Here is a 27,859-nt window from a genome sequence, read left to right on the forward strand (position 1 = left end):
TCAAAAAAAAAAAAAAAAAAAATGAACATTAAAACATTAGGGTCAATTACATGGAAAGCTGGGTACTTGACACAGATGAGTGACTATGGTGACCTTCCAAGTGTACCACTATCGACTAACGTTTGTGTCCCTCCCCCAGCACCGCACATATGAAGTCCTAATCCCCAGCGCAATGGTATTTGGACATGGAGGCTTTGTGACATAATTAAGGTTGAATTAGGTCACAAGAGTTGGTCCTTGTTATGGGAAGAGGAAGAGACACATGGTCTTTCCCTCTGCCATGTGAGGACACAGCAAGGAGACCATCTGCAAACCAGGAAAAGAGCTCTTCCCCAGAAACCACATCCCCATCCCCCAGTGAGTGGTCTGGGACTTCTCACTCTTCAGAACTGTGGAAAATAAGTGTCGTTTAAGTTCCCCAGTCCGTGGTGTCTTTTATAGCCACCCAAACTGACTTAGACACCCACAAAACAAACGGAATTGTAAAAAAGGATCAGCCTCCTTCCCAGTGCAGGGCGAGACTTTTCCTACAGCCGCCAGCACAGCTCCCAGCTCCAGCCTTCTGGTGGGATCTCAGCCGCCGCAGTGCTCCCTCTCTGCGCTCCTGGTGCCTTTCTAACTGTGCTGCTGTCGTAGACCAAGGGCCCAAAAGGAGGCAGAGGAATCGGAAACATGACTCCAGGACCAAGGAAGGTGTCCTGAGAAACCCTCCGATGAAATGTAAATGTCCACAGAGCTCAGAAGACAGCTGGGAGGACAATGAGCCTTACAGCAAGCAGGCACCATGCTAAGCGGGGTACATGATAGGAAGAGTTTCTTAAAGCCTGTGATTCCTGCTCCCTAGGGGAAGTGTGGAAGTAAGGAAGTAGTTGATACTAGGATGTGCGCAGCTGATTAGAACTGTTTTCTAATTAATTATGTTTCCCTTGCTAAAGAACCCCTACAAACACCTCCCACCCTAGCGAGCCTTCTCTCACTCTCCTGCCTCTGCACAACCGTCCAGTGCTTGGTCATCAGACAGAGATCTCTGAGCCTGCCCAGAAAGACATGTGTTTGAGAGCCCCCAGGTGACATCTCCATTTAGCCAAATGGCCTGCAGGTGCTGGACAACACGCTGAAGTGATGCACACTCTGGCCATTTTTCAGGGTGACAAGTGCATGCCACTCCTTCCTCACCTTCCTCTGACCTCTGACACCAACCTGCTCCATGCCAGTATCACAGCGTCTAGAGATCTCATCCCCACCAGCCTCCCCCGCTCAGCCAAATAGTCAGTTGGTATCTCCCAAGAGGCAACAATTCCAGCAAATTCCAAACCTAACAATGTGAAATCCCACATCAATAGAGCACAATATGACTTTTTGAGGAAGGAGACTTGTTACGTCATGCATTTTCAATCTCGTGGCCCCTGGGGATCCAGCATTCAGTGACAGTAGCCCAAGTCTGCATCAGCTGCAGCTAGGAAAAAGCGGCTGCCAATTCCAGGGTGTGCAGCCTGCCAGTGGCCTGGCGTTTATACATGCGCTTTGAGTAGAGTGACCAGATTTTAACATTTGTAAAGCGGGACAACATGGCCAGGGGCGGAGCAGGGGACCAGGCAGGGCAGGGCCTGACAACAATGCAAACTTTGATAAGCAGTTCTCGATAATCGCTTCTCAACAATTATTTGTTATTATTACAGTTTAACACTATAAAGTTAACAAAAATAATATAAAACTCATATTCTGGCGAAATAGCCACATGGCAGCTGAAAACCGTATATTCCCTTCCTGTTCTCCCGCCCGTTTCTGCATTCTTTCCAAAAATCGGGACTTTTTAAAACACCACGGGACGTGGGACAAATTGTTAAAAAGTGGGACGTCTGGTCACCCTAGCTTTGAGTGGCCTTGTCCTGTGCACCAGAGAGCTAAAAGTGGTGCTGGTGGGGGCGCTCCTGAAAATGGGAGCTGCAAGCCTAAGAGTCTTGGCAGCAAGACTCTTTCCAGAAAACTGTTTAGCCCCACTTGCTGCTGACCAAGTTAGACCTGACTCAGACAGCGAGCACGTATAGCTGCATCTGCTGTAGTCCAAGGGGAACCTGGGCAGCGGGAGTGCACAGGTAGCCTGAGACGAAAAGAGAAGCCTTTTCCACTAGGCTGATTGCTCCTGGAAATTGCAGCCCATTAGCAAGATTTACAGTTGGTTCTCTGTGTTACACACCTCCAGGAGAGCTGTTCCCACAGAGTTCTGTGTGGGCAGTGCCTTTGGAGCTGATAACACATCAGCCCTGTTAAAGGGGTCACAAGAATGTCTGGTGAGCACATCTCAGAAGCTAGGCCCTGCTTTGTGCTCCCACTACTAAGACCTGTGAGTGGCCAAGCACGGGTGAAGAAGAGGGCTGTTGTAACCCTCTCAGCCTCATGGATTTGAGCTCTGACCTTCACCTAAGACCTGTGTGTCAGCTCTTTGTCAGCTCTTCTGAAGTAGCCACTGACTTTTCGTTCATGGTTCCCCTTCTGATACAGTTTTAGAAGGCAATACAGTAGTCCCCTCTTCTCTGTGGGGGACACACCCCAGGCGTTCTGCAGATGCATGAAACTATAGATTTTCCAGTATGAACATACCAGTGATAAAATTTACTTCATAAATTAGACACAGTAAGAGAGTAACAATAATTAATAATAAAACAGAATACAGTATAAATAAAACAGAATATAGTATACTACAATAAAAATTATTTAAAATTTATGAATTATTTATTTCTGGAAACTCCCGCTTAATGTTTTGGACCATGATTAACGTTGAGTGACTGAAACCATGGAAAGCAAAACCAGGGATAAGGGGGGTACTGCAGTATTTAAAGGCCTGTCCCTGACAATAAGTCACTCATTGAAAAGGTCCCATTGAGATTTTATTCTGTCCTTCACACTCAAAACCACTGGTATTCATATATCAACCCCTTTGTCCAAAGTTGGTTAGTATCTAAGAAAAGCGTTTACTTCCCAGAAAGACCTCTGGAATGCCCTCCAGAAGGTCAAGAGCTGGCTCAAGAAATGAGCACAGGATGTGGGGAAGGGTTTTCTCCTGACCCTCCATGCTCAGAGCTACACTTTCTACTTTCCGTAGTTGCTACTTTCCAGAGCTCTTCAATACAATAGTCTGTCCCATCACTTTTGGTTTATTTGTCCAGTCTCAGTCCTCCACGATCCCACCAGACAAGACTCTTCCTTCCACTTGAACTGCAACATGGAGACCCACTCCAGTAACCTAGGAAGGCACTAGACTGAGATGCTATTACTGCTGCCATCCGTCCGTGGCCTGGAGACTTAGAGAACACTCAACAGCTCCCCCAGGGCAGGGCCGCAGTGTCAATGCTGTGGGCTGTGCCTTTTGCATTTCTCAGACTCCATACTTGTGCCTTCTGTGTCCCTCTCCAGCGAGGATTTATCTTACTAGTCTTTTCAAAGAGCCAACTTTTTGTTTTCTCTATCCTCTATATATATTTGTTTTCCATTTAATCACTTTCTGCTCTTCTTGTTTTTTTATTATTTCCTAACTTCTACTCTCCTTGGGTTTATTTGTTGTTCTTTTTCTAATTTCTTGAGATTGCTACTTAGCTTGTTGGTTTTTAGCCATTCTTTTTCTGTAATGTATGCAATGAGACTGTCAATTTCCCCCTAAGCAGTTTTTATTTTGCTTTATTTTGGTAAAATTCATACTGAAGCACAACACACACATAGGAAAGTGCACACATTTAAGTGCAGAGCTTATGAATTTGCAGAAAGGGAATTCTTTCATGTAAACAGCACCCAAATCAAGAAGCAGTGCCGCACTCCCATTTTAATCCATTCTGCTTCTCCTCCTCCTTCTCACACATCTGTGTTGCTGTCTGGGATCATTTTCCTCTTAAGAGGAAAGAGCTCCCTTCGTATTCCTCTTAGTGTAAGCCCCCTGCTGGTGATCCTCTCGGTTTTTGTTTGTCTGAAAACATCACTGTTTATTCTTATACTTTGGAAGAAAATTTCATGAGATATGTAGAATTCTAGGTTAATGGTTTTTTTCTTCAGCACTTGAAAATATCATTTCTCTATCTTTCAAAAAGTCAATAGTTGGGGGGTTTTTTTGTCATTCCTTTGAAGATAACTGTTCTTTCTTCCCCCCCTTCCACCCTCCCCCCACGCTTTTCAGACTTTTATCTTTGCCTCCGGATGTCAGTTATGTCTGATGTGCACAGGAGTGGTTTTTGTTTTTATCCGGAGGCTTATCCTGAGGCTTGATAATAAACTATTATCCCCTCAAAAGTTATCTTTACCCCATTCCCAGGCACATACTGTAGATGGTTCTGTTGTGTTCCTCAGTCCCCTTTTCTTTCCTCTCTGCTTTCCAACCCTTTATTCTCTCTCCCTCTCCCTTCCATCTGGATATTTTCTGCTGACCCATCTTCCAGCTTACGCACCCTCCTCCCACCATATCTGATCTGCTGGAAAACACATGGAGCAAGTTCTTTCAAGTACTTCTGTTTTGTAGTAATAAAACTCCATTTGGCTCTTTCTTTTGCTTCTCATCTTCTGGCAAAGTCTGCCCTTATTAATCCAGGTTCTACACTAAACATTTATATGAGGTCTGACCATGAAGTTTGTGAGCTTGCCACTGTGTGCTTACGTTGGCAGCACGGAACAACTCAGTAAGGTTTGAGCTCAGTGTCCCACAGCTGTGTTTGTGTCACCATGTGGTGGCGTCTTGCTGAGTGACACTCATTGCTGTTGCTTGCTTTTGTGTGCCACATGACAACAGCTCTGATGGTCATTCCAGAAAAAGAGTTCCAAAATTGCTTTGAAGGATGGAGGAGGCACTGGTGTCAATGAATAACCCCCCAAGGGGAATATTTTGAAGGTGACCATAGTGATGCTCACCAATGAGGTATGTAGCACTTTTTCTAGAATGTGTTCAAGAACTTAATTGCCACATCTTATATATGAATATTTAAAGTCTTTGCAAGATGACTTCAGCATCAGGGTCCCATATGCATTTTCTTTCTTGCTACTATCTATTACTAAACCTGACAATTTTCTATCAATTACCATACATGGGGTATAAAATAGTGTAGGTACTTTTGGTGATGGCATCTTCCTCCAGAGAGGGTTTACTGTGTCCTCAGCTAAGCAATGGGGTGCAGCTGGCCTGGGCCCAGTAAGAGAATGAGCTAAATGGAATTGAGTACACTTCTGGTAAGCTGTGGCCTCCCTCTGGCTCACTGTGGTCCCTGGGATCCTTCTCCAGGGCTTTCAGCAAGGTTCTCCCTGCCAGATCGCCTCACTGCCAAAAGATGGAAAATTCTATCTCTACTTCTTAAATGCTTTCATGATTAGATTTTTAGTCTTTTGCCCTCAAAGCTTTAGGATGGGAAACAGCTGAGGGGAAATAACCTAGGTGTTTGAGATGTTCAACACTGTCCCCCTGCCCCGTGTGGTTGGCCACAGGGAAGAGGAGGCTGTAGATTACCACCTCCTCTTACCTGATCCACAAGTTTTGGCTCTTGCATTGCTCGGCAGTGCCTGACATTCTGTTTAAAAATCAGCTTATTTAGTTTAGCTGCCTGAGCATCAGTCCTGGCAGGAAGAGGGGGTCTCTAACTATCTTTTAACTCCATAGGCGGTCACCCCAGAGATCAGAAACCCAGAGCTGAAATAGGAAACAAATTCATTTCTCAGATTGTTTTTGAGTTTGGAATTGGCCTTCTGGCATGAGAAATGAGTATTTCTCATAACTTAAAGTTCCAGTGTCATTTCATATAATTATTCGTTTCGATCATGTTTGCTGTGATACCGTATTTAAAAGAATTCACATTCTTCTAAATAGGAAATTAGCCAAGTAACATAGTTCTTCATGTGAAAAAATATCAGTTGTCACAATTACCTCCAGTTGCAATTAACTATTTTTCATTTAAATAACCAGAAATATGAAATACTTCCCTAACTTCTTCTCTGTTTATGGTTTTACTTTTCCAGTTATTTTGTAATTTAATTTAAGCTTAAACTGATATAACTGATCCATAATACAGAATTTTAAATCATAAGGATATTTGGAAGTACAAATTCAAGTAAGATGATACCTTTACCAAATTTCAAAATTTTGACAACCCAATATAATATTCTGTAATACAGGGGGGATTTTTTTTTCTCTTAAAGTCATATATTACTTTAATAATAATTTTACTACCAAAATATTATTTGAGTAACCACTAAAAAACATCAGGAGTTTTCAGGGCTGCTTATAGTAGAGGAAGAGTTTGTTTGCTGTTGTTGTGTTTGGGTAAAACTTAATACGGCTTTTTAAATTATCTCATTTTTTTCCTCTTGAATGAGATCTTGAATATAAGCTGCAAAAATTAAATGCAGTAGGACAAGAATGTGTAAAAGTTGACTCTGCTGCATTCTGGTGTTAGTCCAAGGCCACAGCCTCATGTGTGATAAGCTTTAAAATTCTTTCTTAAAGAGATCCAATAGGCAATATCAGTTTTAAAATTAAAATTTCCAAGGTTAATTATTTACATTTATAGCACAGTCATCAATGTTAGATGCCTTGTCAGTGGACATTAATAACATTTATCCCATTTTTATCGGTAACTCTTCATCTTTCCTTTCGTTTTGATCACAAGTTACAGCCTTTCTCTAAGCTGTTTAAATCTTAAAATACATTTAATTCATATTTGTTTTATATAAAGGGATGCAAATGAACATATTACTTTGTAGGATAGACTAGAAGGACTTATGATTTGATTTTATACCAACAACATTGATTATCTCTCCAGAAGTACTACTCTTACTATTTGCTCTTGCTGAAACTACATATTCTTCAGTCTAATGTAATTTATCTCTTATTATTCTGTTGTTTCTTAATCTTTTGAGCATTTGACTATATTGCACTTTCTATTACTCCTTTTAGGTTGCTATTGAGAAGAAATCACCGTAATTATAGCTTTCTGAATTAAATTGCTTTTCCTGGATTTTAAGGGTATGATTTATATCTTTCTCACATCCAGTTTGTAAATGAAATAATAGTAGCGTTAAGTCTGCAGTTGTTGCTATAGAATACTACAGACATAATTTGGTTCTTTTTGCAAAATAAGTGACTTCATAATGGAAGGCTATGCTCCTCTCTGTCTGTCTAATTCATCAACTCTGATTGCACTTTGGTTCATAATATTTGGTTATTTCTGCATTGCAGATTGCATATATCAGAGCATGTGGTAGCTAAAAACCTGCCATGAATTCAGGTATTCACGATACTAGCAACCTGTGCCATGTCTGGGCAGCAATAGTCTTAAACCATTAAAGGACATTCAATTGGCTGCAGAATTCTCTGTTCTGGCACTTTGAAGTTCTCATTCCTCTGTATTCCATTGTCTCTGCTGGGTGGAGGAGTTGGCTGTCAGTGTAACTGCTGCTCTTTGGAAGGTAATCTAGCTTTTTTCTTCATTGGCTGATTAATGTTGTTTTTCTCTACTTCCTACCCTCCCTCCAAGTTTTACTGTGATGTCTGATTGCCTGGTTCTTTCTGGACTCATAAGGCTTTTGGAATCCATAGCTTCGTGTCTTTCTAGACATAGCACCATGTTTCTCCTTTCAGATTTCAATTACATGTATTTTAGACTACCTGCTAGTATCCTGTGTCTTTCTTACTCTGTCTTCTATATTGTCTATTCCTTTACTATGCATGCTTCATTCTGAATTTCTTTTTTGGACCTATGTTCCTACTCCCTAAATTGTCTTCTCTGTGTTGTTTAATCCACTGTTAAACCCATTCACTGAATTCACTATTTTAAAATTATAGCTCTTTAGTTGATTCAAAATTTGTGTTTGGTCTTCTTTATAGACTTCATTCTTGGCTGATATTTTCAAGCTTGTCTTTTATTTCCTTGAACATTTCAAGTATATCTTCAGCAAGGCCTATATCTGACAACTCTGATACCTGGAAGCTCCATGCAGCTGTTTGTATTTGCTGTTTCTTTTGTTTTGTTTTGTTTTGTTTTGTCTACATTGCCTTGCCTCTGCATGTAATTGGTCAATTTTAATTGATAACTGTGTACATTTGATAAATGAAAACTTACATAAATAATTTGAGGTTTATAGTGATGTTATTTTTCCTCCTGAGAAGTTTTACATTTTCTTCTGACCGAAGAATAGCAACCCAAAATAACTTGAATCAAACTTCAAGACTTGAGATGATTTGCAGGGCTAAGGCTGGTATATTCTTCAGAAGTATCTGAAGCTCTTCAGAGTCCCAACTTGAATCATGAGGAATTTGCCACCGTCCTGCTCTTTGATAGGCCCTGGATTCTTAAGTTTTATCTCCTCAGCCCTGGAAGTCTGTCAAAAATACTTTTCAGCTTCCCAGCCTCTCAATGGTTCTTTTGGAATCAACACAAGTACCCCCAGGGAAACAGCAACCCCAAATCCCTAGGTTTTGCTCTGAATCTCCTTCTTCTGGATCTTGACCTTATTATTTTATTTTCCATTGCCTTGCTAGGTCACTGATGCCTTTAGGCCAGGGTTTCCAGATCTAGAGAAAAAAAATTACAAGACACCTAATTAAATCTGAATTAAAGATAAACAATGAATAATCTCATATAAATTATATATTTATATTATGTATATCTCTCTATATATAATGCAATAATTGAGACATGCTTAATACTGAAAATTTATTCCCTCTTTATCTGAATCTCAATTTATTTGATAGCCCTACTTTAGGCAGATTTGTTTCTATATTTTTCCAGCTTTTCTAATTTTTCTCTGAATTACCTAGTACATTGTTACTGGAAGTGGAAGTTTACTTTTGCTAGCTGGACAACAAACTTGAGTTATTAAAAATTTTTGAAATAGTGCTCACTTCGGCAGCACATATACTAAAATTGGAACGATACAGAGAAGATTAGCATGACCCCTGCGCAAGGATGACACGCAAATTCGTGAAGCGTTCCATATTTAAAAAAAAAAAAAAATTTTTGAAATACAAATCACCAAGTGAAGAGTTAATATGTTTGCTTAAGTCAAAGGTCTGCCATGAACATTATGCATGACCTTGTATAAGTCGCATTAAATTTTGGCCTCATTTTCTTTAGATATAATATAGTAATGATAGTTGATGTTTATTGAGGTCTGATGATATGTGAAGAATTGTGCTAAGTATGTAAAACAAAAAAGGCTAATAATAATTGCCTATTTGCATAGGATTCTTGCAAAGATCAAATTGTAAAATATTATTAATGGTGTGGTACATGGTAAATGCTAATTAAATTAAGACCAATTTAAGTCATAACTTCCAAATTTAATTGAACATTTTGCTTATTCCAGGTCTATTATCACTATTACATACTGATGTCTCAAATGCTACAGTGGGCCTACTAATTCCTCGATAGTGTGGGAAGAAGCAAAAGCAGTTTTCTTGTTTCTTTAAGTGATACTATGACTGAAGTGAAATAGCCTGAACCTTCTGAATACATGTGTTGATTACTTTGTGTGTACTATGTTTAGACATTATCCCTTTGCTCTGCATAACAATTATACATGCAACAATATCTATAAAGCTGGTAATGGCATCACCATTATAAATTAAGACTAAGGCACAGACCGTGTAACCCATACCAGTAATGAGAGGTGAGCCAAGAAGGGGACTTTGCATCTATTCAATCCCACAGTCCTCCTCTTTTTGTAGATCACATTGCCTTCCATAACTTCAGTGACTACATACATAAACACTCCAAAGAAACAATGAAACTCTTACAGCAGAGATGCCTTGTGTTAGGGCTTTGAGGGAATTTTAAAATTATTATAACTTTACCTAGAAAAGCAAAAAAGATAGAACTACTCTGGGTCTCCACAGCAAAGTCTCTAAAGTAATAGTCAAGAATACATTAACATTTCTTGGCCATTGAGCCTTGATATTTTTCTCAGAAAGAGTAATAATGGCTAACTGTGGCAATTTCTTTACCTATACTTGATTTGACTCCAAAAGCCATATAGACAGGTGCATAATCTCCATGAGGAGTTAGGACCCACCAGTATTTGCTCCTGGGTTAATAATAAGGCAGCAAAATCAATTAAATGCAACCGGTAGTTCTTTAGTAGTTTTTCAATGGATATTTATGAAGGACCCTCCACTATACGACACTGGAGAGATAAAGATAAATAGTAGCCAGTCACTTTTCTGGAAAAACTCAGCATCAAGTTAATTAAACAGATCAATTGAATGTAACTGTCACCATAGTAAGTGCAAAGTAGTATTGAATTTTGTGGAATGAGGTGTTTTTTTAAAGCCACACAACAAATAATTTCTATAAATTTTGTTTCTAAAATATAGAAACAAATAATTTCTATACTACCAAAAGATGTATATACATTGTAAGAGATGTTATCTATGTATTATATATTATATTAAGTATATACTTTGAGCACTTCTTGTAATTGCAGAAGTCAAACAAGACTTGTATTCATTTTTTATTGGTATATATTGGGTATTACAATTTTAATAGATTTTTTCCTTTCTTAAAATGTGCATACATTATTTTTGGCATGCTCTTTAACTTTTATGGGTGCTTCCCTCCATAGCCCATCCTAAAATAAGAAGAAATTTTAAATAATTTAATATCTCTTTTAAACTGGCATGGGAACTCATTTTAAATTACAGGTGGTATTTAGATTAAATAAAAGGAATATCCAATACTTGAGCATACTATTAAAATACTTTTTTAGAAATATAAACATTGCCAACAACTTCTTAGAAGAAGAGTCTCATGACTTCTGGTTCCAAAATTGTGGCAGAAAAGCAAGCTGACTTACTCACACATACATAGAAAATCAAAAGCAAATATACAGTGCCGGGAGTGTCACCTGCAATATTTCAGAACTCAAATATAAGGATGAGAGAGTTTTCAGCACCACAGAGAAATGAAAACAACCCAAGCATATGGACTTCCATATCCACAATGCCCCTCCTCTCAAACTGTCTGGCAACAATCAGAGAAAACTTTTCCCAACTTACAGTTTCTACATTAGAAAAAGTAAGATCAAGGTAGACATGCAGCTTCCCAACCATCTTGGATTCCCTAGCAGGAGACCATTCCTGCCTAAACCCATGAGAAGCATCAGGAGTTCCTGGAGGGGAAAACATGCCTCAGGATAGTGATAGACAAAGGGAGGAGACAAATGCCCACCTTGGAAACTCTGCGTTTTGAGGGAATTTTAAAATTATTATAACTTTACCTAGAAAAGCAAAAAAGTTTACCTAGAACTACTGTGGGTCTCCATAGACAAAGTATCTAAAATAATAAATGGAGAACCCATTAACATTTCTTGGTCATTGAGCCTTAATATTTTTCTCAGAAGGAGCAATGATGGCTGACTATGCAATTTCTTTACCTATACTTGATTAGACTCCAAAAGTAATATAATATTGGGCTATAGACAGATGCATAATCTCCATGAAGAATTAGGTCCCACCAGTATTTCCTCAGCCAAAGAAGATGTCAAATAAGAGTGGCTGCTCAGTGCTGCCATACTGTGGGAGATTCACTCCACAGATCTCCCTGGCATGGGCCCTCGCCAGCTTCCCATACTACTGAGATATTCCCTTTGGAACCTCCCATTCAGGGTGAGTGGCATTCTGATGTATTACCATGACAGAGGCAAATCTGGGCTTAAGTTGTCATCTAGAGCCAAAAAGGAGGCAGCAACCTAGTGGAAAAAAAAAAAATGAAGAAAGGAAGGGAGGGAGAGTGATAGAAAGAGAAAGAAAAAGAAAGAAAAGGTAAATTAAAACAACTCTCTAAACAAACATATCCAATAAAAGCCAAAATGAGCCAGACCAAGAAGAGTAGAATAAATAATTAATCTTTCAATGCAAAGACATAGACATGATACACAAGAAACAACAGCAAACAGGGCAGTGTGGCCTCCTTAAATTAACAAAGCAAGGAACCACTGACTGACCCTAGAAGTAGACCAACCAGATGACCCAGGATTTCCACTATTGAGTATATATCTAAAAGAAAGGAAATCAGTGTATCAAAGAGATATCTGCACTCATGTTGACTGCAGCAATACTCACAAAAGCTAAAGTATGAAACTAAGCTAAGTACCCATCAATGGAAGGACAGAAAAAGAAAAGGTGATCTATATACATAATCAAATATTATTCAGCCACAAAAAAATGAAATCCTGTCATTTGCAGCGACATGGATAGAACTGGAGATCATTATGTTAAAGAAATAAGCCAGGCACAGACAAATATCACATGTTCTCACTCTAACATGTGATTTTTTTTTTTTTAGAAGCTAAAAAAGTGGGTCACGTGAAGGCAAAGAGTAGATCAATGATTACCAGAGGCTGGGAAATGTGAGGGGAAGAAGGTGATGAAGATAGGTTGATTAAGGGTGCAAACGTACAGTTTGATAGAAGAAGTAAGAACCAGTGTTTGATAGATCAGTAAGGTAACTATAGTTGCAATTATCTATTGTGTATTTCAAAATAGCTAGATGAGAATATTTCAAACAGCATAAAAACAAATACATAAGGTAATGGATATCTCAGTTACACTGACTTGATATTTACAATTATGTGAATGCATTAAATTATCACATGTACCAAGAAAAGGAATCTCTAAAGGGGGGCGGGAGGGATAGTACCACATTTTGAAGGTTTCCATGAATACTTGGCTCAAAATCAAGCACTAATCTGCACACTTGGCGATAGGATGCAATGAACAATTATATATAATTTTGCTCAAAGCCATTGAAAACTTATTTTCCTTAACTGGAAATATAGTCATGTCCTTTCAGGATGACTGTTACTTAAAGATTCCTTCTCCCCAACTGAGCTTAAGATGAGGCTACTTGGCCACTCCATGCTGATCTTGCTGGCACCTACAAGCAGAGTAACCCACACCATAAACAATATTGATTCATTGTGATAAACTACATGCATGTGCTCACTGCTTTACTCAGGGTCCCTCCATGACCCCTGACCTACAAGAAACCTGCCTCTGAGGCTGAGATAGAATTGAATCTGGGTGTGTACGGGCAACTTTGAAGTGCATTGGAGAATATGTAGCTAAGTCATAAAATTGTCCACCAAGAACCTGAAAAGACAATCACAGATATACAAAATAACTGTAAGAAAAGAATGACTCAGGAAGGAAACCCAAAGCATCAACATATCTAAAGTAAGAAGAAATCCACTGAACCAGAGATTGGGAAGCCTCCAGGCATCATTTGGGCAGTGGGAAATCTCAGCAAGTAGAATTGAATGACTTTAAAAAAAAAATAGTGAATTAATATTTGATGAAAAAAGTTTAATCCCACTAGCTTTCAAATAAATAAAATAAAAGTATTAATGAGATTCTATTTTAATGTTCTTTTGAACTGATAATGCTGAGTGCTTACAAGGGTTCTATGAGATGATCAAAGTTCCTTTTTCTGGTGGAAGTGTAAAGTGCAGTTTGGAAAGAAATTTGGCCACAATAAGGCAGAATCCTTAAAATATTAATATCTTCTAAACTAAGGAAGAATGTTGCAATATTCATATCTTCTACATCAAGGAAACCTTTCCATATCAGTTAGGTTTGTGCATAGCCACATACAACAGAAATTCCTAAAAACATGACAAACAACGCAGATGTTACCTGCAAGAGAGGCTATAAACTGTAGGACTTCAGCTGGACATTATCATCCAAAATAAAACTAAGATTCTATTATTAAGGAAGAAAGGGAGAATGGATAGTGGGTAGTATTTCATGGTATATATATCATATTTTCTTTATCTATGCCTCTATGGATGGGCACTTAGGTTGATACTACATCTTTTCAATTATGAATTGTGCTGCAAACATATGATTGCAGGTGTCTTTTTGATCGAAATAGGCCTACTTTTAGTTCTTTGAGAAATTTTCATACCATTTTCCACAGAGGTTATACCAATTTACATTCCCACCAACAGTGTATAAATATTCCCTCTTGCCTATATTTGTGACAAAATCTATGTTTTTTTGATTTTTTGATAATGGCCCTTCTAATTAGAAAAAGGTGGTATATTTTTGTAATTTTAATCTCCCTGGTGATTATAAGCATTCTTCATGTTTATTAGCCATTTACATATCTTCTTTTGAAAAATATCTATTCATATCATTTGCTCACTTTTTAATGGAATTAATTGGGTTTTTTCCTTGCTGATCTGTTTGAGTTCCTTGTAGTTTCTGGATATTAGTCCAAACTATACATTGCCAGATCTATAAAAACTCTATTTCTCCCTCATTTGTGAAACTTAGTTTTGCAAGATACATAATTCTTGGCCGACAGTTATTCTGTTTAAGAAGACTAAAGATATCCCTTCTGGCTTGGAAAGTCTTAGCTGAGAAGTCTGTTGTTAGTCTGAAGGATTTTCCTTTATAAATTATGTAATTTTTTTTTTTTGTCTTCTTGCCCTTAGAATTCTCTCCTTCAGATTGACTTTAAATACATGCCTGATGAATACATGCCTTGGTGATGTCCTCATTGCAATCAATCTCCCAAGTGGTTTTTGAACTTCTTGTATCTGGATTTCTAAGTCTCTAACAGGACCAGTAAAATTTTCCTCAATTATTTCCTCAAATAGGATTTCTAAACTTTTTGCTTTTATATTTTCTCCATTGGGAATAGCTATGATTCTTAGATTGGGGAATTTTACATAATTTAATATTTCTTGAAGATCTTTTAATTCTTGTTTCCTTACTTTTTTTGTCTAACTAGGTTAATTCAAAAGGCCTGTCTTCAAGCTCTGAAATTCTTTCTTTGGCTTGATCTATTCTATTGTTCAAGCTTTCAATTACATTTTGTAGATCCATCAGTGTGTCTTTCGTTTTCAGAAATTCTATTTGGTCTTCTTTTTTTTCTCTCTCTCTCTTTTTTTTTTTTTTTTATTGAATGGTAACTATGTACATTAAGGCACTTCTGGGGTACAGTGTGGGGTTTTCACACACAATCCGAAACACTTCCATCAAACTGGTTAACATAGCCTTCATGTCATTTTCTTAGTTATTGTTTTAAAACGTTCACATTCTACTCTTAGAAAGGTTCACTTGTACCTTGTAAGATAAACCTCAGAAGTGATCCCTCCAATCCTCCTCCCTCCGCCCATTCCTCCCTTCTCTCCCTCCTCCATCCCCATATTCTTAGGCTGTTATTAGGTTATAGCTTTCATATAAAAGGTATAAATTAATTTCATAATAGGTGTGTGTACATTGGATACCTTTTCTTCCATTCTTGTGATACTTTGCTAAGAACATTTTCCAGCTCCATCCATGTGAACATGAAGGAAGTCTTCTTTTTTTTAATACATCTATCTCTTTGGCAAATTTTTCATTCATGCCCTGATTTTTTTTCTTTTTTCTGGGGGGGGCAACTTTCTCTTGAATTTTATTGAGCTTGCTTACAGTCCATGCTCAGAATTCCTTATCTGTCATTTCAGCATTTTCCCTCTGATTGGGATCCACTGTGGAGCGTTAATGTGATCCTTTGGGGGCATAAAAACAGTTTTTCATACTCCCAGAGTTCTTACACTGGTTCCTTCCCATCTAGAGAAGCTACTCCTTCTTATTTTCTACTTTACTTTCATTTGGATGGTATTATTGTTATTTTATTTTGTTTACTTATTATTATTATCATTTATTTCTCCCCCTTGAGTGTGTGTGTGCACCTGCAACGTATGTTGTGTTTGTTTATTTAGCTTCGATTTGGGGGACTTTCAAAGAGCTCCGTACGTGTTCCTTGGCTATGAAAAAGCGTCTTGCCCAGCGTCTTCCTCAGAGGCTGGTGGTGGCGAAGTACTAGGTTGTATTTCTAGCACCAGGCCAGGAGGTGGCGCGATGTGTAAGGGCCGGCAGCGCTGGCCTGGACACACTAGTGAAGTGCCCACCTTGCGGAGAGTGGCGGGAAGCTTGTATTGAATTTCACAACAGTCTCTGCCTGGGGTGGAGGAGTGACCCAGCTCCTCAGGCTGGCTAGGCAGAAGTGCTATCTCCCTCCCTATCACACTCTCTCTCCTGCCTTTCACTTCAGATAGCCACTTTTCTAGCTGTGACGCAGAAAGGGTTTGACCTGAAGGTCTCTAAGCCTGCAGCCACCGGGCAAAATTTCTCTCAGGCCAGAACAGGCAGCTTTTGGCTTGCCTGTACTCCACTGTAGGAAGCTGTGGCTTTTTAAAGGAGAAGGTGCGGGCCCCACCTGCCCTGCAAGCCTGGTTGTAGGGGGCACCCCATTGAGAGGTCAGAGGGGGACAGCTTCTCCCAAATCCCCTGGATTGATGGTCCCCTAGTGTGCCCTGCCCTCCCTCCCCAAATCAGCCGTGGCTGCATCAGAAGTAGTGAGTTGGGTGGGAAAAGAGGAGGAGGAGGAGATTCTAAATGGAGGAGACTGGCGCTCTGGTTCTCTTTATACCAATAGGCTCCCCTGGCTTGCACACTCTTCTCTTACCTAGAGGCATCCTGCTCTGTATGTCCAAACTCTGGAAACGCCACAGTTCCACCACGACCCACCAGCCCACCCTGAGGCCCCTGAGTGGGTGTTGGGGAACTTTGGCTGTGGATACAGCAATGAAGAGATCCAAGGACTGAGATTCCCTGGTCAGGACAGCTATAAAACACTCCCAGTCCGTGAAAGGAGGGAAGTTAACTGTATCCTTCATGCACGACCCAGGCACAGTGAGCACCGTATTAATGGCGACACAGCCCCCATACAAGCCCCGGATGCGCCATCTCCTGGTGCACCCATGCAAACACTTGTGAGAGCAGAAGCAGCTATGTCCACAGCAGTGGGTGGTGGGGGTAGGGGAAGTCCTCATCCGCACATCTCTTCTTAGGATTTACTGCTGCTTGTCCTGGGGTGGGGGCCCTCTCCTGCCCTAGGGACTCTGCTCTTCCCTGTGCCACTCCTGGGAGGGAGGCAGACGACCTCAGATCACAAGCCAGTGGCTCTCAAAGTGATGGAGTGTGCACAATCAGGTTTCTTCTGTCCCAAGGAGTATGGCGTTCATGGCAATTTCCCACCCTGTATGGGAAGTCCAGTGAGGCTATAGCTGACAATGATGATCTACATGTGGCCTCCTGGGTAAGTCTGACCTCTTTCTAAAAACATGGCACAAAAAATTGTTTTGGCTTCCATTTTTCATACCCAAGTGAAGTCCATTATGTAGACTTCTCAGCATCCATCCTACCCCATTAGAGATTTGAAACCCTTAGTTCTAAGATTTCAGGTCTACTTCTTCTGTAGTTTCCCATTATTTAATTCATTGCGATTAATATCTTGGCAATTACAAAGGAAGACTTTAGGGGGTCAGAACTCCAGGAATCTTGCAGCCCTTCTCTGTCCCCAGGGCACAGTCTAAATGGGTCGTGTGGAATGTTTGTGTGGGATACTGTGACAGAGAGACAGGAGAGCTGAAACTCCCAGGGCAGGATAGAGGCAAACAATGGGTGCATAAGTGTCATGGGCGCTGCCCTGGCTTAGGTTTGTGGTGGAGGAAGTGACCCGGGGTGGGTTGGCAGCCTGTGCTCTGCCCTTGAGTTCTCACTCTGCCAAGGGCAGCAGCGCTTGGGCTCGTGAGGGGAGAGGGGATCTTTGACAGCTTGGGAGCCAGCAGTCTGCCGTGGATGAGAGGGGAGGAAAAATAAACACCTCACAGACACTTTCTATGAGACTCCAAATTCCTAAGGGATTGATCTCTGCCAAAATCTGGCTCCTTCTGGGCCACAGCTTCCTCCCATGGGCTCTCTGGGAGGCTCTGGCCCTCTCCCCTCAGCTTTCCGCCTGGGCTATGCTTTTGTCACCTGCAACTTTTCCTCTTTCTGGGGACATCTGGTGACCAATGTCTCTAGTCTTGAACCTCCCCCATTTATTTACACTTTTCTTCATTCTCCATGTTTTCCATAAGAAGCATATTTTAAATGCCTGCTTAGAAAATTATAGATATTTTTAATTATAATAATTGAAAACCAATTTCCATATTTGAGAAATAGGATCTCAAATTGGAGATTTCTCATATTGATCCAAACAAAATTAATACAAAGGACAAACACATAGCCTAGCAAATTTTTCAAATTTTATGAAAAAAAAATTCTCCTTAAACAGTGAATTGGGAAAAATAGGTCACTTTCAAATGAACTAAACTCGGTTTGGCTGAAGATTTCATCTTCTATATAACCAAACACTGGAGGCCATGGAGTCACACCATTGTTGATCAGCCATCTCATCACCATCAGCACTAACATTCACTGAGCACTGAGCTGAGCTCTAAACACTTTCCTGTGCATGACCACATCTTAGGAGGCAGGTGTTATCGGAAGTCTTATTTTAGCATGGGGTACAGGGAAGTTAGGTGACTTGCTCATTGTCTTACAGATTGTGATAATGGACTTAAAATTCAAACCCAGGCACAGTGATTGCCTTAAACCAGATATTTTCTATTTAGCCATCTATAGAACTTTGAAGGAAAACAAGTTGCGAAGCAAAGAGGTTGTCATTAATGTGTGCAGGAGTTTAGAAAGTGTGCCGCCCATCCAGTTATTTCAATAACTTCCTAAATTCTTTCTTTGTAATCACCAAGATATTAATTGCAATGAATTAAATAATGGGAAATTACAGAAGTAGACCTCAGATCTTAGAACTGACATTTTAAAAATTCTAACGGGATGGGATGGATGCTGATAAATCTAAATAATGGATTTAACTTGGGCATAAAAAACGTTAAGGCCTAAACAATTTTTTGTGACATGTTTTTAGAAAGAAGTCAGGAGGCCACATGTAGATCATCACTGTCAGCTATAGCCTGGCTGGGTCACAGCAGGAATTAAGGGCAGTTCCTGCAAATGTCTCCTTTGGCCACGACTGCCTCTTCCTGGGTTATGCTCTACTTCTCAGTTCCATTTTATTTTTACCTTTCAGCTGAAACTAAGATCTGCTTCAAATACTACCACGGAGTGAGTGGAGCCCTGCGAGCTACCACCCCCAGTGTCACGGTCAAGAACTCAGCAGCTCCTGTAAGTCTCATGTCTTCTTTGGATGAACCTAACTCTGGTGCTTCTTCATTTTCATTTTGCTCGTGTGTGTGTGTGTGTGTGTGTGTGAACATGTATATGCACACATATGGAGATATATTGATAGATGGGTTATGAACAAACGCATCTCAAAATAGTGAAGGGGACTGAGATCCAAGGTCAGCCTGATCAGAGTGCATGAAATGCCTCTGCATTTGTGCAGAGAAATGCCAAACTTCGGTATTTTCCCTAGAAAGCCAAATGTTTCTAATAGAGATGTGGCCACTACCAGTGAATAAGTCTTCCCTCTGGGCATATTTTTTAATTTCTTGGTTTTAAATATTTACATTTATATTTTCTTATGTTTTAATTTTTTTAGACCTCTAAATAAATTAATAGAGTAGATGGAGTGTAGTCACAGAATTATAAAGATTAGGCTGTCTGTCCTTATTTTCTTTATATAAGTGAGGACACTGTGCCCAGAGAGCCTAAGTAGCATATCTGAGGTCACACAGTCAGCTAGCTGCAGAGCTGAGCTTTTCCTGATTCATGGCTTTGCTCCGTTTCATGGTAACACATCTTCTACATTGCAGCCTAATTTTTATCTTTGTGGTGCTCCTTCCTCAGTTCTTGGCACATCTGATTAAACTGAGATCCCTTAGAGAAGGCATTCCTTTTCCTTTTCACATAAATTTAAAATGACCAACTGGAGGAAGCAGGACAAAACTTAATGAGGACCTTGTCATGATACTAGAAGTAAAATAGATTTATTTAGTTCTGTGTAAAAAAATAAATAAAAGTATTGTAAATGAAATATAAGTGATTCAGAATGGACTTTGATTCCAAAAAAATCCTGTTTTGCCATTGTGAAAATCACTTCTACAGTGTTCTAAAGATGAGTTAATTGAGGGCTTGGTTAAGCAGTGAGAAAAGCAGGCCACAAGACCTGAATCCTGGCTCCTCTGTCTGGAGGGGTCCAACAGGCCTGGAGATTGGGCAGGGGTCCCCAGGAGGGGACACACAGCTAGAGGGGCAGTGAGAGGGACAGAGAACCACATGTACTTTTGACTGCTCTATCATTTTTCCCTGTGCTGGCCATACAGACCAGAACATGGTGTCTGTCCCTGTCCTGGGTGGGACAGGAATTTAGGTGTGGGAATCTGGGGAAGTATCCTCAAGAGTCCCTTCTTCCCAGCCCCTTTGGATGAGTAGTCTTTGAAAGAGAGTAGCCTCCCAAAGACCCCAAGTCTTGATCCAGGTTAGCCAATCATTAAAGCTGGAGGACAGCTAAATTAAGGCTGAAAAAAATATTAAACTGGAGGCCAGATAGACAAACAGGAAAGCACTGAACACACAGCAGAGAGGGAAGGCAGTGGAAAGGCGGATGGAGCTCATTCAGGTCCAGCCTCTGCCAGCAGCAGGTCATTGAAAATGTAGCTCTTCTCAGACACATGGATCAGTTAGCAAGGCTGGGCCTTGCCCACTGAAGGGACCAGCCTCCTGGCTCCAGTGAGGAAGAAAAGAGTTCTTTACCTTCTGCTCAGGAGTGATACTGTGAGGGAGTGTTGGCCAGTCCTGGAATTCAGAAAAATTTTTATCTGAAGCACTTTTTATTTAAAGAAAGCTCCCTAGAGCATTTGGCTTCTCTGAACTCAGCCCACTGGAGACTCCAGAAGGTTACCTGCTGTCGGACCTATGCAAAGGGGGACATACACTTGTATCATGATAGTGATAAGCATTGTAACCTTAAAATGAAGGTTTCTGCCACCTACCCAGAAATCAGTCTCAAGAGTACTGTAAACAACCCTCCAAAGCAGGATAAACTTGCATACCATCAGCATGGAGGTTCAGGAGATTGTCCTGCTTCGGCCCTAACCTCATCTTTGTCATTCCACAAGTACCACCTTGCTCTTATTTTAGACTCAAACATCTTAAAATACAGTAGAACCTCTGTGAGTTGACCACTCAAGGGACTGTAACAAACTGGCCAACACGCAAAGGTGGTCAACATAAGGAACTAGGCCACCGTACTGATACGTACATGTGGTGCACGTCCAGTCTAAGAAAATCAGGTCACCTACAGGAGGTGGTCAGTGCAGGGAGGTGGTCGGCTATGGAGCTGCTACTGTTATTTTGACGTGTGGCTGTTGTCCTGATTATCATCTCCTTAATGATTTTCTCACATAAATCAGTGGACACTTGGGTTGGCACTTTACCAATGTACATTGCACAGACAACTTTTCTTCTCTAAGTATGTGAGAGAACACTTCTGAAGTCCGTGTGATGCCAGAAAGAGAAATCCAAACAAACATGTGCGGCAGTCCCATCAGGCTCGTGTTGCACTGAGTTATTCTTATCCTTACTTCAGATTGCCATTATTTGTTTATTTATTTACCGCATATTCTGTATCTTCTGGCTCTTTCAATGAGAAATTGGAAGTGAAAGTATCGGGGCCCTTGTCTTCTTCCTCCGCTTTAATCCCAGTGACCCTCTGTGGCTGAACTTTTGATAATAGCTAAGCAATAGAAAGCCCAAAGTAATTCTTTGCCAAAAAGCAAAGAGCAAATTTGAAATACTTCACATTAGTTAATGTTTTCAGATTTATTTACCTTGTCAGACCCCTGAGCAGAGGTAAGGTTGACATTCTCCTGTTAAAAAAAAGAAAGAAAGAAAGAAATCTCAAAAGGACATTTCCCTGGGAATATGGGCTAAATTCACCATATAGGGTTGAGATTTTCCTCCACAACCCATCTGGGTCTCCTACAGTGGACAGATAGGGGATGAGTACTTTCTAGATTCTAAGTCATTAAGTTTGGCTGCAGTAATATTTGTCTCAGGAAATTTAAAAGTAGATGCTTCAAAAAATATTTTAAATCATAATAAAGCAACTGTGGACCAGCTACTATGAGGTTATGAAACCTCCCAGAAAATACTCCAATCAAATTAGTTGCAAAATGAATCCACAGGTACCCTACTGATGTGACCAGCTATCTAGAATACTTAGAAACGAACCCACTAATTTGGAAGACATCTTGTTTTTATAATGAAGGATCTTGTGCCCTTCGGTTTGGCAGAGATTAAAAGGCAAGATCAGTCGCAGATTGAAGCTGCTTCTGACAAACGTAAATTCCAATGCATCTTCACTTTGGGATGAAGGTCTTCAAAGTTGCCAAAGGGTCCCCTTCATCCTCTGTGCCCAAATGGAGTCTTTAATTCAAGAAGCAGTGTCAGCAAACTAATGGAGGAGCAGAGAGTTTAGACTCTCTTTGGGGTTTTTGTTTGTTTGTTTGTTTGTTTGTTTGGGGGTTTTTTGTTTGTTTTATTCTTTCTTTGTTTGTTTTGGGGGGATGGGGGAGACAGGGTCTAGTTCTGTCACCCAGGCTAAAGTGCAGTGCTAGGATCACAGCTCACTGCAACCTCAAACTCTTGGGTCCAAGTGAGCCTGTTCCCAAAACCCTGCCGACTTGGGGCATGCCACTGCACCTGGCCTGCCCTTTCTCTTTAATTAGGATAAATTGCAGTGCCCCAGGGAGGTGGGCCCCACCCACTGACATCCTTGAGAGAGCAGGCAGCAGGGTTTCACAGCCTCCAGCCAGGGGACACCTTAAACAGACCTCAGAACAGCAGGATTTCCCAAGATGCTATTTTTTTCCTAATTGTAGTTTTCTACTAATTGTGCTATGTAAAGAATTGCTTCTTTACATTTAAAGAGGGATTTGGGGTAAGTTCAGAGCCATTTCCTCAAGTAGTAAGAAAACAGGACCTTCTAATGATTCAATCAGAAGTTGGGCCTTCATGATGGTATCAGATTCATGCCCCTAAAGCAGCCCTCTTAGAGCTCCCTCATTTCCAGTCCTGATTCTGGGAGCCTGGTGCATGACATTTTGGCAAAGTGACATGACATTTATTTTTGACTTGGATTTTACAGTAGCCACAATAGCCTTTTGAGCATTGTCTTTCTGTTCCCGCACTAAAAAGTCCATAAATTTATTTTTGCAGCATATCACCACTAAAAATGAAACTTCTTTAACAATCCTATAATAAGACAAAATTTCAAGATTTAGTGCCTAATGTTCTAAAAATCAGTTTCTCCCTGAAATAATTCCCATTATTCTAGGGAAGCAAGAAGTCTGAAGTAGTTATACAGTAAATGTATAATATTTTTATTTTGTTCCTTGGTAAATATTTGTTATCTTTTTCTTAGAGGAGAATTTAAGAAACCATTTTTTCAACTAAGTACAAGAAAAGGGAGATTTTACTCTAAATGATATTATGGCTATTGAACAAACAATTAAAAATACATGTGTGCATAAAACCTTATCATTTCTGATTCTTTATGTAGAAATTATAGATAGGTAGAAGATTTAACTACAAAGAAAACATAAAATTCTAGAAAAAAAATCATGAGTAAATAACTTATGATCCCGGAGAGAAATAATCCTTTCTAAGCAGAACACAAAATCTAAAGCCAGAAGGAAAACATACATAATGTAAAAGCTCTGAACGGAAAAAATATTTCTGCAAAGTAAGTAATAGAAAGTAATAGAAAACTGATGAAAAAGGAGCCAAGCAAAAGACTGATTTCCTCAACCTACAGAGAATTAATTTATATTTTTAAAGAAAAAACTATTCACCAAATGAGTAAAGAACCTAAAGCCAGTATTTTTGGGGTGGGGGGGGGATGCAGTGGCCAATAAACACTCAAAGGATGTTCCATCTAGAGCAGTGGTTCTCAACCTTCCTAGTGCCACAGTCCTTTAATACAGTACCTGTGGGCCACGACCCACAGGTTGAGAACCGCTGATGTAGAGACTGAGAAGACAAGCTACAGGCTGGAAGAAAATGTTCATGAAAGACATATCTGATGAGGGACTATTATCCAGAATATACCAAGAACTCAAAAAACTCAACAATAAGGAAATAAACAAGCCAATTTTAAAGTAGGTCAAAGGAACTGAACACTGAACAGACTTCTCACCAAAGATACAATGGCAAACTAGCCTAAGAAAAGAACCTTAACATCATATGTCATTAGAGAATTGCAAATTTAAAACAATGAGATGCCAACACACACCTATTAGAATAGCCACAATGCAAAACACTGACAACACAAAAGCTGGCAAGGACATGGAGCACCAGGAACTCCCATTCATCCATTCCTGGTGGGAATGCAAAATGGTATAGCCACTTTGAAAATCAGTTTGGCAGTTTCTTATACTAAACGGTATCCTTGCCCTGTGATCCAGCAATTTCACTCTTTCATATTTACCCAAGGAGTTGAAAACATGTCTGTACAAAAACCTGTACTCAGCTTATTCAGAACTGGCAAAACTTGGAAACAACTAAGATGTCCTTCAGCAGTCAAGTACATAAATAAATTGTGGTTTGTCCAAACAATGGAATATTATCAGCACTAAAACAAAATGAACTGCCAAGCTATGAAAAGACATAGAGAAATATTAAATGTATATTATTAAGTGAAAGAAGCAGATCTGAAAGGCTATGTACTTTAAAATTCCATCTAAATGACCTTCTGGAAAAGATGAAATCACAGAGACCACAAACGAGCGGTGGTTGTCAAGATGGGGAGGGGGGCAGGGAGACCTGGGGGCAGGGTACGGCAGTGAAACCGTTCTGTGTGACACTGTGAAGGTGGGTACATGTTACCATACATTTATCAAAATCCATAGAATAGACAGCACCAAGAGTGACCCTTCATGCACTTTAGATAATAACAATGTGTCAGGTCAGGTTCATCAGTTGTTATAAATGTACTATTCTTGTGTGATAGTAGGGGATGCTTACAGGGGACATACGGGCACTCTATTTTCAGTTCATTTTTTTCTGTGAACCTAAAACTGCTGTAAAAGAAACTTAAAGTCTGATTTTTAAAAGAGATGCCACAATCAGAAAGCAAAAGTTCGATGGCACCTTGGGGATAATGAAGCTGTGAAAGAAGCATGTGTACACTATTGGGTCCATTTTTCTCCAAGCAGTTTGGCAATCAAATTTATCAAAATTTCTCTTAGGCCTAATTGCAAAAGATCTTCAAGGTTCGTAAACAAGATTCATTGCGCTTTGCAGGAATAGCAATGACAGGAGCGACCAGAGTTTCCATAGTGGGGACACTAGATGGTACACCCTGAAAATGAGGGGATCTGACTGTGATTATGCAGAAAGGTCCTCAATGTTTTGTGAGGTGAAAACGTAGGGCACAGAATAGTGCTTTTAATAGTGCCCCATTCGTGTAATCATTTAGTAAATAGTTACAAAGATAAACATATTTTCAGGAGAGGATGGCAAGAAATGAGCAATGGTGAACGGTGGTTCCTCTGAGGATGATGTCGGGGTAGGATGCACAGCCTCGGGGGCTAGACCTCATTTAGTTTGTACCTTTTTTAAAAAACCTCTGAATTTTTTAATAATGGATTCTTCCCCCTCCCCTCTTTTTTTTAACCTGTTCATGTTTTCTAACAATAGATTTCTCTCTAAAAAATCAAAAGGCGTTATCAAAATAGTGCGATTGTGGCATTTTATTGCCTTTGTTGTTTCACTACTTTTTTCCAGGTTAATATGAGAGAACAACTAGGTTATAATGTTTGGATTTGTTGGGTAGACTCCCTCTTGTAGTCTGTGTCCCATACCCAGAAGGTGTGCTACACACCCTTACATAGTGCCCATTAGGTAGGAGCACCCCAATCCCCTCCCCTCCTCGCCTCTCCCTCCTTCCCCCCATCTTGAATTGAATTGAGTTTTTCTCTTATAGGGGTATATTAGATCACCTACTGGATTCATATTAGTATTGAGTATATTGAATATTTGCTTTTCCATTCTTGTGATACTTTACTAAGAAGAATGTGTTTCAACTCCATCCAGGTTAATACAAAAGATGTAAAGTCTCCATGGTTTTACACCTGAATGTATTTCCATGGTATACATAACCACAGTTTATTAATCCGTTCCTGAGTTGATGGGCATTTAGGTTGTTTTCACATCTTGGCTATTGTTAATTGAACTCTAATAAACAATCTAGTATAAATGTCCTTATGATTTTTTTTTTTCTTCTAGGCAGATGTCTAGTTATAGGATTGCAGGATCAAATGGAAGGTCTAACTTGAGTTCTTGGAAGATTCTCCATTCTTATTTCCAAAGAGGCTACCTTAGTTTGCAGTCCCATCAACAGTGTAAAAATGTTCCCTTCTATCCATGCCAGGATCTGCAACTTTGGGACTTTGTGATGGGGGCTAATCTCACTGGGGTTAGGTGATATCTCAGGGTGGTTTTGATTCACATTTCTCTGATGATTAGGGACAATGAGCAATTTTTTCACATGTTTATTAGCCATTCCTCTATCTTCGTCAGAGAAAATTCTGTTAATGTCTCTTGCCCACTGATAGATGGGGTTGTTGGCACTCTTTTTGTCAATTTAATTTGAGTTCTCAGTAGATTGTAGTTATCAATATTTTATCAGGTTCATAACATGCAAATATCTTTTCCCATTCTGAAGGTTGTCTATTTGCTTTGATTGTTGTGTCCTTAGCTGTGCAGACGTGTTTTCAGCTTAATTAAGTCCCATTTGCTTATTTTTGTTGTTGTTGCAATTGCCATGGAAATCTTCTTCAGTCTTTCCCCGGGCTAACATCATCAGGAGTTTTTCCCACACTTTCTTCTGAGACTTTTATTGTTCATGCCCTAGATTCAAATCTTTTTATCCATTTTTGAGTCAGTTTTTGTAAGTGGTGAAAGGTGCGGGTCTAGTTTCAGTCTCTTAAATGTGGTTATCCAGCTCTTCCAACACCATTTATTGAATAGGGATTCTTTTCCCCAGTATGGGCTTTTGTTTGGTTTATCAAAGATCAGATGGCTATAAGAGACTGGTTTCATCTCTTGGTTTTACTATTCTCTTCCATATGTCTATGTCTCTATTTTAGTGCCAATACCAGGCTGTTTTGATTACCATAGACTTGTAATATAATCTGAAGTCTGGTAGAGTGATGCCTCTAGCTTTGTTTTATTACTAAGAATTGGCTGTACAGGGTTTTTTTGTGGTTCCACATCAAATGAACAACCATTTTCTCCAGTTCTTCAAAGTATGCTGTTGGTATTTATATAGAGATTGCATTAGGTATTATAGACATTTTAATAACGTTGATGCTTCTCAGCCAAGAGCATGGTATGGTCTCATATTTCTTAATATCTTTTGCTATTTCTTTTCTTAGAGTTTCATAATTCTGTTTCTAGAGATCCTTCCCCTCTTTTGTTGCATATATTCCTAGGTATTTTATTTTCTTTGAAGCTACTGTGAAGGGAATTGTGTCCTTTATTTGCTACTCACCTTGGCTGTTATTAGCATATAGAAAGGCTAGTGATTTGTGGACACTAATTTTATACAGTGAGATATTACTATTTTTTAATCACTTCCAGGAATCTTGTGGTTGAGTCTCTGGGATTTTCTAAGTATAAGATCATATCATTGGCCAAGAGCAGGAGTTTGAATTCCTCTGCCCCCATTTGGATGCCCTTAATATCTTCTCTTGCCTAATAGCATTGGCTAGAACTTCCAGATGTTCTCTGTCCTACTACTTTGAATAGTAATGGCAATAGAGGAAATCCTTTTCTGGTTCCAGTTCTAAGTGGAAAAGCTTTCAGTTTTACCCCATTCAGTATGACATTGGCTGTGGGTTTGTCATAGATGACATCAATCAGTTCAAGAAATGTACCACTTATGCCTATATTCTTAAGTGTTCTTATTAGGAAAGCATGCTGAATATTATCAAATGTTTTTTCTCCATCTAGTAAAAGTATCTTTTTTTTTTTTTT

The 27,859-nt window shown here is 39.6% G+C and overlaps 1 protein-coding gene and 1 non-coding gene across 3 annotated transcripts in view; both read left to right on the top strand.

Annotated features, from left to right (window-relative positions):
- Positions 1–27,859, top strand: part of HECW1 (HECT, C2 and WW domain containing E3 ubiquitin protein ligase 1) — a 419,352-nt gene that overhangs the window by 212,641 nt on the left and 178,852 nt on the right. For both annotated transcript variants that reach the window (XM_003797550.2, XM_012809965.1), the window contains one exon: positions 18,948–19,042. In XM_003797550.2, the coding sequence (XP_003797598.1) occupies positions 18,948–19,042 (95 nt within the window). The remainder of the gene's footprint in view (positions 1–18,947; positions 19,043–27,859) is intronic.
- On the top strand, positions 8,862–8,968 carry LOC111727729. Its single transcript, XR_002775204.1, has one exon. It is a non-coding gene; the product is annotated as a U6 spliceosomal RNA (small nuclear RNA).

This window comes from Otolemur garnettii, unplaced genomic scaffold (assembly GCF_000181295.1).
Source record: "Otolemur garnettii isolate 467f Iridium unplaced genomic scaffold, OtoGar3 scaffold00119, whole genome shotgun sequence".
NCBI classification, from domain to species: domain Eukaryota; kingdom Metazoa; phylum Chordata; class Mammalia; order Primates; family Galagidae; genus Otolemur; species Otolemur garnettii.